Here is an 18,501-nt window from a genome sequence, read left to right on the forward strand (position 1 = left end):
TGTTTCACTTGAGCCCAGGAGTTCAAAACCAGCCTGGGCAACATGGTGAAACTCCATCCCCATGAACGATACAAAAATTAGCCGGGTGTAGTGTGTAGTGCCAGCTACTTGGGAGGCCGAGGTGAGAGGATCACCTGAGCCTGGGGGGTAGAGGCCGCAGTGAGCCGTGATCATGCCACTGCACTGCAGCTTGGGCAATAGAGTGAGATCCTGTCTCCAAAAGAAAAAATAAAAAGTAATGTATCTTAGTAAATTGTACTCAGAAAGTTGTCACAACTAGCTTAAAAAAATAGCTCTATGTGTTAGGTTATGATACATAAAGTTACTACATTTTTATTTGTGAGGGCAAGAGAGGCTATTTAATGCCATTCTTATTCACTACCATGCAAAAATCAACAAACAGAAAATCTTTCACACTGTAAACCACCAATTTACTGACCTAAGCTAGTGATACAGATGTTTTACAACTGGAAGTGACAAAATTACAGAAGTACACTGGGTATATATCAGCCACACAACAATGCTTCATGAATTGAAACATAAAAGCAGACAGCAAGAATTAAGAGGAGATAACAAAATCTTACAATAAACTCTGTAGGCGTTGGATACAAATTACAATGGAAAGCATCCACCACCATTCCTTTCAATAAGCAAAATATTTTGTGGAGTGGGTGACCAAAGTCAAAGAAATAAAAGCTGAGGTTTCTGGGTGCCTGTCAGAGTTCAAATTGCTAAAAGGGGTCTTATGACACGTTTTAGTCTGGAACAGGAGTCAAGCAGCGCAAAATTTCCTGCCCAAGGTTTAGACGCACTATCCAAGCTTTCATGTTGTGTCTGGCTGCCTTTTATCTTTTTTGGATTCTGATTGTGACGAAAATTTCCTAGCTACTATGTAATGTGCTGGATCTTTCTTTGACCTCACCCCGCACTAGATCCGGGTAAGTAAGACTTTCAAAGCAGTCATATGACAGTGCTACACTTAGGAGGCTTCTTGCTTCTTGCTTACACTGGGTGAGGTGGCCCTCTTGTCAGATGCCCTCATCTTATTGCCTGCTGAGAACAGAGCCTTAGAAAATGAGCAATGTTCAGAGGAAGAGGACAGAAAACCTAGATTCCGTGTTACAAAACACTGGGAGAGCTTCTGTAAATGTCAACCCTTGGAGCCCATTGCCTTATCTATCTGTTAAGCGAAGCTATACAAACTCTAGATTTATCAATTATGTACTAACTAAATCTGTCAGGATAGTCACATCCCTAGACGATGCTGCTATTCAGCTACATGGAATTGTCTGGCCCCTTTCCAGGTCTTAGCAATTAATCTTTTGCTAGTGGCATGAGATTTAAGGTCAAATCACCCATGTGATTTCCCCGAAGCTTCAAAGGTTCTCAAGATCAGCAGCTATAGAAAATCTGAGAAATTAGGCTGATGGTGTTAAAGCTGAGACAGAAGTTGCTTACCCCTGACTTTTGAAAGGTGAAGACAAGCTGCATTGCAATGGGGGGTCATGACCGATTACAGTTCTGCTGCTGGCTTTAATGTGACATTAGCCAAGTAATTTACTTTTTTTATGCCTTGGATTTCCCGTCTGTGAAATGGAAAACTGTAACTCTTTCCTTTTCCCACCCCTCAAGCTTTGCAAAAAGAATAAACAAAGTGTCCACACAGGGTTTTGGAGGTCCTTAAAGAACAGAGCAAGAACTGCATTCTGTAGGCAGTATATTTATGCAAATTTTGGCAATGGGCCTAGTCATGCAAAACAAATTGAGTATTTTGAGATGCCTGGGAGTTATTTTAGCAGTTGCTATTTATTGCACACTCTTTGGGTGCCAGGGACTGTGTTGCATTTTATTCTTTTCCAAACAACTCTGAGATAGTTACTACTATTATCATCTTCATTTTGTAGATGAAGAAACTAGTAGGTTAAGTGACTTGCCTGATATCACCCAGCAAGTTACAGGGTTCATATGCAAAGAGATCTGCATATGCTTCCCACCATGAAGACCCTCCTCCTGTGGCTTATTATTATTATTTCAGAGTTGTTTTATTACCTTCCTACGCTTTATCATCAGATAAACCTAAACACTCTCAGGCACATGGCATAATGCTAAGTTAATCCCCCCAAATGATGGCCCATCCAACATGTAATTTTAAAATGAGGACCCTAAAGATACGGGTCTGTATAGAAGGCTGCACTAGAGCAGCAGCACTGGTACTCAGACTTTGTGGTCCCTGTCCTGGATGACGGCACCCTAGCTGTTATTTTGCCTTCTGGGGTGTTGCAGGGGGCCACTTAATGGGGTAACCTGCTCTTTGCAATCCTCTGATGTGGCAACTGTAAGGGCTGCCCTGGGAGGTTTTTCTGGGCAGGCTCTCATGGACCCTATGATTAGCCACTGGTTGCCATGCTCTTTGTCCTCTAGTTTGGACAAAGAGGGAAAAAAAGATAAATCCTCCTTTGTAATGGAGTCAGCTGGCTGAGCGAACTGGGAGCGATTCCAACAATTTGCTTGAAGGTATGTGCACAGCCCATCCAGAACAGAGCAAGCTGCAAAATTGCAGGCCTGAGAGGCAAAACCAAATTTTGCTCGAATGGTTTAGATATAGCAGTTTCCTCAAAGATGATAGAGACAGAAGATTACAGAGAGTATTTACTCTAAAGGCTAAAATCAGCTTGCTTTGCCATCTTGGATTTTTAGATCCATACCATGGTGTGATCCCCATTTGCATAGTGATTTTCGCAAGTTCTTATTCAAGTTAATTCTTAATTATTCACTTGGTAGGTGATCTAAGGCCTCCTTCTGTGCACTCCTTCCTTTTTGCATTTCAGCGCTAAACAGAAGTGATGTTTTGATGATCTGTTCTTCTGAATGATCTATCTGGTGTACTGCTTGCCTCTGTTTGCATGCAGGGAAATTAAGAGTAGACTTTGTCAAAACATTTTTGTCAACAGAAATCCTGGCCAGATGACTTGCAAAGGCATACCATTAACCACAAGGGGAGCAAGCCAAGAGAGTATGAACGAATGGATATAAGTTGATTTCCACTAGCCTGACAATAAAAACTATTTATTCTATCATCACCACCATCACGACTACATTTTTAATTTTCAGAAATTACAAAGCCCTTTCTACATAGTATCTCATTTGATACCAATACTGGGATGCATGCAGAGCTGGTAATATTCTCCCCATTTTACCAAAAAGGAAACTTGGGCTCAGAAAGTTCAAGTGATTTGTTCAAGGTAGCACAGCTCGTGACCCAAGTCTTCTGCTCCCAATTCTAGTGTTTATCCCTCTTCTCCCTTCTCCTTCCGTGATATGCCTTGATCACAATAGCTGCCTGTTGAAGGAATACCCAGTCTGCATGTTTTCAAAAACCATCCCCAAATTTCTCAATTAGAATCAATCTCCTCTACATTTCCATAATACCTTGCTTAAACCTTTATTCCACTAACTACTATAACTGTGTGACTCGGATGTCTATCTTATTCACAATGGACTCCGGACTCCTGGAGGGCAGAACTTATGCCCTATTTCATCACCAACATTTATTGAGAGTTTACCGTATGCCAAGTACAATGCCAAACACTTTGCAGCCATCAAATTCTTTAATCCAAAACAACAAATCTGTGGCGTAGGTACTATAATTATTCCCACTGGAAAATGCAAAAAGTGAAACACAGAGAGGATGGGTAACTTGAACAGCATCACACAGACAAAAGATGTCAAAGTTGGGATCCAAACCCAGGTTTATCTATTCCAAACCCTATGCTTGGACCTCATGTTATCCCTCCTATGTTCTTCATGGTGCCACCCCTACCTGCTATTACCTGGAACCATGTTTGCACCAATAGGCACTCAAGAATTCTGTGTTGAAATAAATTAAAGAACAGATCAATGCTGTTCAATTCAGTTCAATAGTTTTGAAAGTACTGTCTTTATAAAAGAAGAAAAACAAGTGCAGAGTTGTGAAGAATGGGGGTGTGAGAAGTGTGTGTGTGTGTGTGTGGTAAGTACAAAAGACAACGTTTGAAAGAAGTGCAGTTAATACTGTATACAAAGTTATATAAAAAAGGGACAGATAGAGGACAGAAGGTGGGACCAGTGAGATAAAAGCCTGGGAGATGGAAGCGCGAGAGACAAGTGAGGAAGGAGAGGGGACTTTTCTCTGGAAAGGACCACCACCTGGAAATCCTGTAATGGTAACTACTGGGAACTTGAATACATTAGATAATTCTGTAGTATGTCATAGTTTATAAGGCCACATTGCTACTGAGAGATAGAGATAGAGATAGAGAGATAGAGGTAGAGACTGAGATATAGAAATAGAGATAGAGATATAGAGAGCATGCCTGCCCTTCTCTCTTTTCAAGATATTTATAATCTCAACCTGAAGTTACGATGGTAGAAGAAAAAGCTTAGACCTTTAGGTTCTCTCAGTTGAGGGTAGGTTTCTAATCCATGTTGTCATCCACATCCCAAACAGTTTTCATAGTAATAACTAAGAGTGACCCTTGAGCCATGCCGTCATGTAAATGCCAAAACTGCTTTGAATAGTAGTTACTGTATTTTCAAGTGCTTTATAAATTGATGATATGGTACCCAGTTGGAGTGACTATATTTTGAAACTCAATTTACTTGTCAAGATTGCTTCAAATGTTATGTCCCCAGTCTTTTTTTTTTTTTTTTTAAGATGTCTTTTAGAAATAGGCAGAGGTCTACAAATTACAACCTGCTTTGAATCTTAAGGATTGAGAGTCGTCAATTATCTGACACCAGAAGGGAGATCAGGGAAACCCACTGGGGAATGGAATCCCCTCCCATTTTACAGCATCCTTTTTCTTTATTAATTATTAAGTTAAAATTCTTTCCTTGCTCAATAACTCAAAGCTGTAAATGCTCATAAGAATCAATGTGCTGTACCCCAGGTGAAGTCTAGTTGAATAGAAGGCAGGAAGCAATCCTGCAGTGGTTGCCTTCTAATCAAGTAATTATTTACTACACTGCCATCTGTCTTTATTTTTCTAAGCCACTCGATCAGACACAGCAGTATCCCCGTGCTCTGAGATAGTCACAAATCATGCTGTACTTACGTGGAATACTTGACCGCAATATATTGCAAATAATGTTCCATCACTTTGTTTCTTACCAGTATAATTTGGACTCCTTGTTGTAGTTGGAAAACTTGCTAAATATCCCTGGGAGGTGAGCAGTATGAAATATCATGATTTTTTGTGTGTGTGTGTTGTCAGGCAATAAATTAATTTATTAAGAGAAACTATCAGTCATCAGTATTAGATGAGTTGCTACAGTATACAAGTTACAATGTCATGAGCATCGATCTTATTTATATTAAAAGTTATTCTCCTCACATAAGCCTGTAATACAACATAAAAATAATTGTCATTAGCTGGTAAATTATCTATAAAGCTGATTTCTATTCACTGCTTTATTAACTACAGTATATGGGCACTCTGAATTGCTAATATTTCCTTTAAATTATAATCTGTGATGACACTGTGGTGCCTGTGTTGGAAAAGCTATGATGATAATCATTAACATAGTATAATGCAATACTTAAGATTTATCAGGCCCTTATTAGGCCCTGAATTACAGCATAATATAATGAAATGCAAGTTTATTTCTTCCAATTCAAAATCTAATAAGAGGTTTGTGTCATAAATTACATAAACCTCAAAACAATGCATGGAAATGTGGCAGAAAGTTAATTTCTATCATTATGTTGTTTTTCTGCATGTTCTTCATGTACTTGTGTAATATTGTTTTTCTTTGTTTACCCTAGATAGTTGGTACTTGTAATTATTTTATTAGCATCCTATTGTATTTTCCCTTTCTTGACTAAGAAGCAGAAATATTTCAAACATCAAAGTTTATTTAAATAGGATACAACCCTTGGGAAATTAAAAGGGATACAGTTCACTGCCAGGATTCTTTGAGAAATACAGCAAAACTTGGTTGCTGTATTGCTTTATAGAAGTAAATTGATGGTGCATCTTGGCAGATGGAACAATGAGGGGTGGGAGCAATGCTTTTCAGCTACATCACATCTTTCAGCTTGAAGAGAGCAACATAACACACAAAGCAAATGTGTAATCTAAATACAAGTTATATTTTGCATTCTCATTTTTAGATGGAAAACATTATAGCACAAAAGCCAGGAAAAAAAAAAAAAGTAAAACCTAGGAAGTTTGCAACAGAACGGTTCTGTTAATATTCAGTTCTTGTAATTGCCCTCAAAGTCAGGTTTATCTTACCATAGACAGGCAGCTCCCTTGTTGGGTGTCTTAAGGAATGCATAGAACCGGCTCTGCCTCATTCCCAGAACTCAGATTTCACCATTGCCTCTCATTATATGTCATCATCCTCTCTAGCTCTTCTTTTTCAAAGATAAAATAGGGGCTTCAAACAGATATAGGTTTGAATCCCAGCTCTACCAATGACTAGCCTTGTGAATCTTGGGTAAGCCCTCATTTTACCAGCTGTAAAATGGGGACAATGATAATACTCTCCTCATAGGGTAGCTGAGATGATAAATGTTATATGTGAACATGAAGCATAATAGATGGCACATAATAAGTGCTCAAATGTTTTAACTATTGTTGCTACAAAGTATTAAGTTCTACTAGGAGGGAATATACATTAATAGTGAATGCCCAGTGAGTGGGAGTTAGTATTTCTGATCTGGAGTTTAAAATATCCATAAAGAAGAAAAGGGGCATACAAAGGAAGGCTAAAGTCACCAAGAGATAACCTTTTGTGCTACAATTTTGCATAAGACGCGCTCTCCTTGCAGTTTTATTTTTTAATGCTCTTCATTATCATAGAGTATATACATAATCAGATAGTAGCTATCTTATAAAAACACTTGATCTCTAGTTTTTTCTTCATCCTCCTCTTCTCCTACAACATACTAGAATGGTTGCATCAGAAAATTCACCTAATCCACTCATATTCTTTCCTGTTTTGATGGAGACAATCATGAACCAGCAAATAGAATACGAATCAATCAGGCAACAGCCCTTAAGAATTCTTTTTTCTTTCTGCTGAACCTATTCAGAAATACCCTGGTACTGCTCCTGTACGTTGGAGACTTCATACTGCCAGAGAAAACTGGACAACCACAACTGGGTTTTCACTGTTGTACACTGATCAGTTCTTGCAGATCTTTTTCATTCTCTATCATGACTTTTTAAAATGCTTACTAGTTTCTTCTCATTCTCAGTTAAATCGTTCCTCTCTTGCTTTTAGAAGTAAACCATTGCTCCAGCTTAAAAGAAAGAATTGAGACTATTGTGCATCATCTTCTTCAGTTTATCACTCTACTCTCACAAATCCACGTATCGCATCATCAATCCTCACCTCCTTTGCTCCAATTTTAGATGAAGTGTTTTTTGTTTTTTTTTTTCTGTTTCAGGCCAACTCTTCCATTCATGCCTTTCCCTCAATTTTCTGTTCCTCCTGGATCTTACTCCATGGGTCGCCCCTTTCTTTGCCTACATCTTCAATGTTTGCACTCTCTTGTGCTATTTCCTCAGTCTAGAAATATGATTTGATCTCCCATTCAGAGGTCTATAGGTTCCCTACAGTAAGCCTGCTCAATCTCATTCCTCTTGTTACCATCCAAGCTTCTCAGAAGGGTTGGCTACATCCATATTCTCTGCTAGTTCATTTCATAGTCTCTTCTCAACTCACTGCAATCTTGATTCTGATAACCCTGCTTTACAGAAATTGCTCTCACTAAGATTACCTGTGTCATGCCAATTCCATTTGGTTCATGATCTTACTGTACGTTTCTGCTGCATTTGGCAATGTTGGTTATTCTCATTTTGAGCACTGTACGCCCATGGTTTACCTGACCCCAGACTTCTGGTTTCTTCATCTTTCTGACCTCTCCTTCTCTTCTTTGGGGCCTTTTTCCTACTCTTTGGAGTCCTTGGCTACACACACTCTTTGAGTTCTATTTTCTAGGGTGATGGTTTCAGTCCACATTAGCCATGATGTCTCCTGTATTAGTCCACCCAGGTTGCCATAACAAATGCCACAGACAGGGTGTCGTAAACAGTAGACATTTATTTCCTCACAATTCTGAAGTCCAGAAGTCCAAGATCAAGGCATCAGCAGGATTGATTTCATTCTGAGGCCTCGTTCCTTGGCTTGAAGACAGCCGCCTTCTCACCATATCTTCACGTGATCACCCCTCCTAATCTCTTCTTATAAGGACACCAGTAATATTGGATTAGGGCCCACCCAAATAACCTAATTTTACCTTAATTACCTCTTTAAAGACCCTGTCTCCAAATACAGTCACATTCTGAGGTCCTGGGGTTAGCACTTCAACATATGAACTTGTTGAGGGGGGAGACACAGTTCAGTCCATAGCATCTCCTAAATCTGTATTTCCAGTTCAGATTTCTCTTTTACGATGAGGACTGTCTAACTGCCTGTTAGACATTTCCCGTAGGATTTCCCACGGGAGATTGTTTGAAATTGAGCCAGGCATTTCCTCATTAAACCTGTACTTCCTCTTGCATTTCCCATTTCCATTGGCTCATCCAGCCAGCCAAGGAGTTTTTCTTTACTCCGCCCTTTCCCATATCCCACACATCCAATCAACTCTCAAACGCTGCTCTTCGTACCTGCAAAATACTTTTCAACTCTGTTCTTTTCTCTCCATCCCAACTGAGGCTGCCCTAGTTCAAGCTGTCACCTTGTCTTGTTTGATTATTGTAGAACTCTTTGATTTGTCTATTTCCATTCTAGTCCTGAGTCCATGCTCTAGATAACTGAAAGAGCATGAGATCTAAAACCCAAGTTTGACCACATTATTCCCTCACTTGAATCTCTCTGATGGTTCCTCATTATCTACAGAATGTGATCCATCTTTTTAATATGGCAAATGAGGCTTTTACAGTCTAGATCCTCCTTATAGTGGCAGCCTCATATTTTACTATTGTTGGCTTCCTACTTTTCACTTCAGTAACATGAATCTGCTTTTGGTTGTCTATATACTCCATTCCTCTCTATTCCCATGTCCTCACCTTTGCAAACACTTTCCTCTTTGTCAGGAATGCATTCTCCAAACTGTCTCTTTACTTTTCTCTCCCTCAACTTTGTCTGGTTAACTCCTACTCATCCAGTGAATCTCAAATCAAAGGTAATTTTCTCCAGAACGCCTTTTTGGAGTGAGGTAGGTGCCTCTTCCTTCTTTCCCATAATTCCTTATTTATACTTACTATAATGCTAATAATTGATCTACTTCCCTTACTAGGCTGTGTGTCTCTTGAGGGCACAGACAGAATTGATTAATCTTAGTCTACCCAGCACCACTTGCACCTACACTATGCCTGGCACGTAACAGGCACCAGAAAAGCATCATTTTTTTCTTAATGTTGTGTTGTAAGCGGACTCTGATGTGAGGCTCAGCGGAAGAGATGAGTCATGAATTCATGTCTTGTGCTAATTTTTCAGTAAGTATATCAGTATGTTCTTTATTTCATACACAAGAGAGTATGTTTAAATTCTAAGACTAAGCAAGTATACCAAATTCTCTACAGGGAAAAAACAAAGAGTCACTAATCTGAATTAGTGTTTCTGCCTCTGACTTAGATTAGTGATTCACAGCATGATACATTCAGGCTCATTTCCATGTTAGCTACAAACCAGTTCATAGACTCTCAAAAGCAAAATACGTGTTTTTCTGGGGAAAGAATTAATCTTCATTTTCTGAAACATCTTGCAGAAATTAATTTGGCAGGTTATTTTACTGAAGTTGTTTATTTTCCTTGATGCTGGCTTTGTGGTTTTGTGATAAGAAAAATAATTGATGACTACCTTGAATTCCTCAATATTTGTGGTTAGCAGGGCAAAGGCTGCTTGTGTTAGCATTGGAGAAAATACTGGGGGAACTATATGCACTGTGAGTTAGCACTAGAACGTAAGCTCCACCGTTAAGGAATTTTGTCTATATTGCGTCCTGCTATATCCTAGAACAATGTCAGGCACAAAGTAGGTGCTCAATAAATACTTGTTGGTTGAATAAAGAAAGTACATACCTTGCACCTGAAGAACCTGAGAGATGTCAAATCCTTGGCTGATTCTGACTATAACCACGCCAATCTCAAAATCAAATGCATCACTGAAAGAGAAAGCAAAGCAGTTAGGGTTTTAAATGGTTGTTTTAATCCTCAAGCTTAGGACTAGTATTACACTTGCTTCTAGGATTTTGATATAATGAAACTATTAAAATCCACTTTAGAATATAGCCAAGAGCTGATGCATGTGTTTGTTTGTTTGTTCTTCCCTTATGCCTTTTTAAAGTATATTTTGGGTAGAGGTAACTAAATTATTCACTCTAGCCAATTTATTCAAATAATACTATACATCAGAATTTTGATTAAGAGCTTGTCGCATTTTAAAAAAGTAATCGAATCTTTTATACAGTGAGCAAAACAATCACTGGCATATTTAGAACAGAGAGATTACAGACTGCAAAGACTCTTTGAAATGATTAGCCACCACCCCCAACCTGGCTGCCTCCTAGAAGGACTCCTATAACATTTCTGATATCAAGTTCATGGTTAGAAATGTCTCCAGTTCCTCTATTTTCAGAATTGACTCTAAACTGGTCACTTGGAGCAATGCTTTTTCATGGCAACCCTATGTACTTGCTCTTGTGTTTTCTCTGTATGCAACCCAAAGGAATTCGATTACTTAGAAGAAAATAAAGTCTCTCCTTCTTTTATCTCTGTTTGAAGAGATTAAAGTTTAAGACATAAATGTTTTCTCTGGTGCGAAACATGGAAGCAAGTCAATTAATACTTTGAGTCATTTGAATTTTTTTTCATTGGGAGGTCCTTTGTTTATACTTCTATGGATCTAAAACTTAATGACTTCTTGCAATTAGGTCATCCTACCCCAAAAACACTTGTCCCACCATATGCAAACAGTTTCCAATGGCCAAAGTCAACCTGAATTTTCATTTGGTATACATAAGTTTGGTGCAATATGAATATCCACTCAAAATCCAAACCATAAATAATCTTTTCTTAACAGAATAGGTCCATTCTGGCACAAGTTGTTACAAAGTAAATTCCTCATAAACAAATCTTGTTTCTGATTGTTCTCGATTATAAAAAGTAGACAATATGCTCCACAAAAAAAAAATTTGGATTCTGTGTTAGGTAGAATAATGCATCCTCAAAGTATCCTAATTCCTGGAACCTGTGAATGTATTTCCTTACATGGCAAAAGGGACTTGGCAGATGTGATTAGGTTAAGGACTTTGGGATGGGGGAGATTATCCTAGATCACCTGGATGGGACAAGAGTAATCACAAGGGTACTTAAAAGTGAAATTAGGAGGCATAAGAGGAGGTCATAGTAATGCGATGTGAGAGGAACTTGACCAGCCGTTGCTGGTTTTGAAGATTGAGGAAGGCATTCCTGAGCCACAGCCACATGAGGGAAGCTTCTGGAAGCTGGAAAAGGCAAGGTCAGAAATTTATCCTAGAGCCTCTGGAAGGGAATGCAGCCTGGCCCACACATGCCAGACTTCTAATCTACAGAACTGTAAGATAATCAAGTATTGTGTGTGGTCATTTTTTTTTTTTTTTTTTTTTTTTTTTTGACAGAGACTGGCTCTGTCACTCAGGCTGGAGTGCAGTGGTGTGATATTGGCTCACTGCAACCTCTGTCTCTCAGGTTCCAACGATTCTGCCTCAACCTGCTGAGTAGCTGGAATTACAGGTGCACACCACCATGCCTGGCTAATTTTTGTATTTTTAGTAGAGGTTGGGTTTCATCATGTTGACCAGGTTTGTCTCAAACTCGTGACCTCAAATGATCTGCCCACCTCGGCCTCCCAAAGTGCTGGGATTATAGGCATGAGCCACTGTGCCCAGCCTAAAGTATTGTTTTAAGCCACTAAATTTGAGGTAATTTGTTATGGCAGCCATTGAAAACTAATACATACAAATTCTAATTAAAATTAAACCACACTTGGCAGGGTAAGATGGCTCACGTCTGTAATCTAAACACTCTGGGAGGCCAAGGCGGTGGATCACCTGAGGTCAGGAGTTCAAGACTAACCTGGCCAACATGGTGAAACCCCAACTCTACCAAAAAATATAAAAATTAGCTGGGCACGGTGGTGTGCACCTGTAGTCCTGGTTACTCGGTAGGCTGAGACAAGAGAGTTGCTTGAACCCAGGAGCTGGAGGTTACAGTGAGCACAATTGCGCCACTGCACTCCAGCCTGGGCAACAGAGTGAGACTCTGTCTTAAAAAACAAACAAGCAAACAAACAAACAAAACACTAAACCATACTTAAGAATATTACAGACATTTAAAATATTTTATTCAAAGAAAAATGGTAAAATACTATAGTTTTATAATAATACCCCTGTGTTAACAATAATACTGTACTTTAAGTCATAAAGCCACAAAAATTGGAAAGGGAAATGTAATATGGACACATGATTGTCACTATTAGCCCCATTGCTGTGTTAGTAAAGTCATTTAACTTTACCAATCCAGCTAGGTTTTTATACTAGTACAAATATGGGTCACCCTAATACTGAACTTTATTACCAAGGAGATCTATTATTAATTTGCTGTAAAAGCCAGAAACCTCCTTGGTTCAGTATTACTGGGTTTGATTATTTTGCTCCCTTTGGATTTCTAGAATGTTTGGGATGGTAGGGAGGTTGGAAGACAGTCTGAAGTAATTCTGTATCAAATAATGGACTATTTTGTTGAAGATTTACACATTACTTCCTATTTGCTCTTCCCCCCCACCCCCACCCATCCCTTTTGTTCCCCGAGGTAAAGATGAAATTTTACTGAAGAATCTGGATAACAGAGGACAGATCTGGTCAATTTCCAAGAAGGTCTGATCAGCAACTGACTGATTCTAAATATATCAAAATACTGTTTGCTAAGCCTGGTAAAATTCTTATCCCGATCACCTGGTTTAGCCTTAACTTACTGAACTTATAACACCAGCAGGAGCCAGATGACAGCACGTGGCACCCAGGCTTTATATGTTCGGGAAACACAATGCACTTAATAGATAGGTTCCGCACATTAGAAAGACTGTTGAGTGAATTTCTGTTTATTCAGTAATTCCTGTACTTTTAGAAGATAAAAGTTATTTTCTTATGCTTCCTTTCAATAGAACTAAGAATGCTTTTGTTAATATGTTGCGTAAATCTGCTCAATATAATGATAAATGTTATGATTATAATAACAAGGGGTAGAAGAAATAGCCTGCTTTAAGAAGTGCTAAGCGTTATACTTGTTTTCGGCAGATAGGATGAACTTTGAAGTGTAGCTGTATCTCCCAGGGGATGTCATGTACCCTGTGGTCTGAAATCAAAGTGCAGCCAGATCCCAGACACAGGAAACCTTCCATTTCCAGAGATGTTGACACAAAAGATGGCTTTGGGGCATAGCTAACATTACCCCTCTGGAGTCTGATAGAGTATTTTCAAGCCTAGAAGAAATGCTCCACTTTCTTTTCTTTCTTTTTTTTTTTTTTTTTGAGACGGAGTTTCGCTCTTGTTGCCCAGGCTGGAGTGCTGTGGCGTAATCTCGGCTCACTGCAACCTCCATCTCCCAGGTTCAAGTAATTCTGCTACCTCAGCCTCCCGAGTAGGCACCCACTACCATGCCCAGCTAATTTTTGTATTATCTTTGTATTTTTAGTAGAGACGGGGTTTCACCATGTTAGCCAGGCTGGTCTGAAACTCCTGACCTCAGGTGATCCATCCGTCTCGGCCTACCAAAATGCTGGGATTACGGATGTGAGCCACCGTGCCTGGTCTGGTCGAAAGGCTCAACTTTCTACAGTGTTTCTCTCTGTATGTGTAGAATTTATTTTCTCTTATTCAAAGGAAAAAAACCAAGCCAGGTAATACTTGGAGTATATATGTATACTCCAAATATTACATATTATATACTCCAAGTATTTTATGTATATATGTATACTCTAAATATTATATATTATATACTCCAAAACTGTGAGTATATATATATATACACACACACACATATATATACACACATATATATATTTATACATACACATACACAAAATTTTGGAGTATATAATATATAATGTAATAAATACTTGGAGTGTATAATATATATAAAATACTTTGGAGTATGTAATATATATAGTATAAAATATATAATACTTGTTTTGGAGTATATAATATATAGGGAAAGCATAGCGTTATGGTCATGAGTTTCAGCTTTGCATTTGGATAGTCCTGGGTTGGAATTCCAGCTCTGTCACTAAATGCTGAGATTTTCAGTATGCTACTTAATTTTAATGTCTTTGTCTCCACTTGTAGAATGGGAAAAAAATAATAGTACTTTCTTCGAAATCTTTCTATGAGAATTAAATGAGATAATTCATGTTAAAGACATTAGCCTGCTGCCTGCTAGTCCTTTAAGATCTATCATTATCACCTATATCCTAAGCCTCCTCAAATATTAAGCTATTAGAGGTTATGTACCACCAGAACCTCACATTCTGTGCACAAGCCAATGATCCTCCACCTGGTAACAGAAGCACCTGGCATATGGGAGCCTCTTAGCAGAGGGAGATATAGGGCTCTGGGATAGTGAACGAATTATCAGAGACTCAGAAGAAGACAATGACTGAATTGGAGACACCAGCCAACCCAAGATTCCAGGTGTTTTGAAATAAAAATTTCTCTTTGCTTAGCTGTGCTTTGCTTTTAATCTTGTAAATAGATCTTAAGCTTGTAACTCTAAACATTTTCTTTTTTCTCTGACACTGGTGTTTCTCTCACCCTGCCTCCTCTGACACTCTGATTCCCTCAAACTCTATTATTGGTGGTGTTTTTTTCACCTTGGGAAAGAAAGAGTACCAGGGGAATGTGCTCTTCTCAGGCAGTTTAATCTGACACAACAGTGTTATGTGCAGTACAAGTTATATACTGCCCTGGTTAGTGCTTTATAAACAAGAACACGTCTTGAAAGCCATCACTTACTGTATGATTCCCACGTAGTTCTCAATCTCTGTCAAGGGAGCTTTCCTCCAGTTTTTCTTATATCCAATCACCAGAGTGTTTGGTTTCATTCTTCCTAAGCCTGAGGCCTAAACAGAGGACATAAAAACATGGGCAATCCTTACCATACTGGGAAACTACCAGCACAAATGAAAAATAATGTCTAAAGGAGCACTGAAGTAATGTTCTGAAGATTCTGAAGATTAGATTACATTTTAGTGCGTGTCCTTCATGCCCGTACCCAAGCATAAAATAGAAAGATTAATTCTAAATCATCTCAGCTATAAATGGATTTTAGATGACAGAAATGTAGCTTTTCTAAATTAGCAGTCATTTGCATTTCTTCTGACACACTCATTAAAATGGTTCAATAATTTAAAATCAAGTGAGGGTCAGCTTAACTGTTGGTATGCATGTTGTAACTTAGTGGTTCAAAGCTCATTTCCACCTGTTATATTCATAATGTCATCAGCAATAAAATCCATGTTTGGAAAATTCTTATGTACAAGGATCACTGAAATCTCTACTTATGTTATTTATTGAAGAGTGACTGAATTATGTTTCCAAAACCCAATTCTTTTATATGACAGTATCATTAATAGCCGTCTTCCATATCAGAAGTGTTCCCCTTCATTAGATGACAGCATACAGCTTCCAGTTAATCAAATTTAATTAGACAATATTACTAAGCACCTATGAATTGCACAGTGCTATGTCAGTTTTGGTGGGAGAGTGGTGAAGCACATTCTTTGGCCTCATGGAACTAAACATGGTGAAGAAGACAATATTTACACAAATACTTCTAATATACATGCAAATGTAATAGAAACTCATATGGAAGAACAAAGGAAGGAAACTTGAATTACAGGCGAGGATTCGTGGCCAGCTTCATAGGAGAGGTGGTATTTCGACTGAGTCTTGTAAGTTGGTGAAACATTGACAGGTAACAATGGGAGAGCAGCCAGGTGCGATGGCTCATGCCTATAATCCCAGCACTTTGGGAGGTTGAGGTGGGCGGATCACTTGAGCTCGGGAGTTTGAGACTTGCCTGGCTAACATGGTGAAAACCCATCTCAACTAAAAATGCGAAAAATTAGCTGGGCATGGTGGTGCACGCCTGTAATCCCAGCTGCTCCTGAGGCTGAGGCAGGAGAATCGCTTGAACCCGGGAGGCGGAGGTTCCAGTGAGCCAAGTTTGTGCTACTGCACTCCAGCCTGGGCGACAGAGTGAAACTGCATCTCAAATAAAAAAAAAATAAGATGGGAGAGCAGTGGGAGTAATGGAAGGTAGTTCTGTGTCATGGGAAGAGTGAAAGAAATGCCAGAGCTGGACATTTTAGAGGAAACAGTAGCAGGTGGAAGGAGATAGGCAATGAAAGAGGGCTCCTGAAATAAACTTTGCTTCCAAAACATTTGGTGCACTGTTCTTAGCCAGGCAGCTTCTTGGAGTCCTCATTTGGCCCTTGGCAGATGTGTGGCAGTAAGAAGTTATGGATGTAGTCTTTTCCACAGCTACACTCTGAGGATTTGATAATTTGTACCATAACTTCTTAGATGCAAAGATGGTTTTATTTGAGATGATATAACTGCAGTGCTTCCTTTAATGTCACTTTGTCTTGTCCTTTTGCCATGGCTCCCCTGTACTTCACTTTGTATGTGAAGAAATGCATGTGAATGTATGCATGTTCAAATTTTCTACCATTTCTTCTGGACTGATCTAAGAGTTCTTTTTCATACTTGTGTCTTTTCTTTCCCTGCTCTTATTTTATGTCCATATTCCCATTCCTAGTTGAAAATTTTGTTTTACAAATCTTCTATGATAATTTTATAATAAATGACTAATAGTGCCAATATATTTAACCAAAGAGCTATTGAAAACTAACTTGGTACTGAAAGAAAAATCAGCATCTTGCAGTAACACCTATTTCCATGGTTTAGCAAATTAATAACAGATGAAAAGGGGCTCATTGTGAGTAATAGGTTTTGCAGAAATGGTTTCTCTGCATGTGCAGCTACCTCGCAAGTGTTATTAAGGGAAATTAGACACAGGATTGCATCAAATACTCTAAAGCTCCAAAACATTACCAATTGAGCTTAACCAATATTTTTTCTTTCCTGCCTGCATGTGCATCTGAGTTACCTGGATGCAGTCCTGACTTCTGACACTCTGAGATACGGTAACTCTGAAAGCCAAATGCACCATTTCATATATACATAATTAGGGTTTTTCAACCATACGAAACCCAAAATGCTCAGAAAGCCAAGCTCTACAATTTCTGAGGGTCTCTTGGATTGTTTGTTTTAAGGATTCTCTGTCACTCTAAATTGTGAAGATCAGAACTAGGGAAAGATTTTATGTACTTACTATAGCAGAGATAAAGGAAGGAAAAAGGAAAAAAATAAGGGAGAAAAGATGAGAGAACTGTGGGATTTAAGGTTGAGCTGTAGAGATTATTACATTTTATTCAACGTTCTGGAAATAATTCAGGAGGATAGGGAGATTTTATGCCCAGATCACCATGCATTAATTTAGTTGGTCTAGCAGCTGCCCTAACACCATTTGCAAAAGAAAAAAGGAAAAGAATGCCTGACTTGAGCGTTGCTATATGCAGTATGAGATATAAAAATAGTTTGAAGTTTCAATAGGATCCTGAATGTCGTCAACCACTAGAACAAATTTGCATTTCAATAAGTACAGGGGCAGAATGTATGCTGGTGGCCAAAGGCAACCTCATTTTCCATTTCCAGTGTATCATTCATAGTTCATTGTAATAGAACTTCTCTGCTTTTGTTCTAGCTTTGCCTATACCTAGGAATTCAAAATAATTCCTTAACCATCTGCACTGATCTCTGATGCTGGGCTGCCTAACTACAGCCATTAGCTCTGGGAGCCTCATTAACATGGAGCACTCATTGTTCTTTGCCTCTGTGCTCATTCCCTGAATGCAGCCTTACCTGAAGGAGACTTCGGACACCATCCCTGAAACAGTCTGCCGCCACTGCAGCGTAAAAAGCCTTGATTTTGTTCTTTATAAGCCAGGCCTGTTTTTTCGCCATGCCACTGTTCATCTCCTTAACACACAGTTTGCGCGGTCCCTGTGCGACACAATGAAATATTGGTTAGAACCCTGCTATTATACATCACACTGCTGTTGTTTTCTAAAGGACAAAAATAGCCAGCGATGCCCCATGGAGTTAAGAAGTGGGAAAGAGGCCGGGCGCGGTGGCTCAAGCCTGTAATCCCAGCACTTTGGGAGGCCGAGGTGGGTGGATCAGGAGGTCAGGAGATCGAGACCCTCCTGGCTAACACGGTGAAACCCCGTCTCTACTAAAAATACAAAAAACTAGCCGGGCGAGGTGGCGGGCGCCTGTAGTCCCAGCTACTCGGAGGCTGAGGCGGGAGAATGGCGGGAACCCGGGATGCGGAGCTTGCAGTGAGCCGA

General features: G+C 39.2%; 1 protein-coding gene across 1 annotated transcript in view; it reads right to left on the reverse strand.

Moving 5' to 3' along the window:
• The window catches only part of SLC12A1 (solute carrier family 12 member 1), a 109,646-nt gene that overhangs the window by 31,074 nt on the left and 60,071 nt on the right, over nt 1-18,501 (reverse strand). Inside the window, 3 exon segments of the mRNA XM_017872780.1 lie at nt 10,074-10,156; nt 15,041-15,147; nt 18,014-18,154. Of these exon segments, the coding sequence (XP_017728269.1) occupies nt 10,074-10,156; nt 15,041-15,147; nt 18,014-18,154 (331 nt within the window).

The sequence above is a fragment of the Rhinopithecus bieti genome, unplaced genomic scaffold, assembly GCF_001698545.2.
Source record: "Rhinopithecus bieti isolate Rb0 unplaced genomic scaffold, ASM169854v2 scaffold_6945, whole genome shotgun sequence".
NCBI lineage: Eukaryota > Metazoa > Chordata > Mammalia > Primates > Cercopithecidae > Rhinopithecus > Rhinopithecus bieti.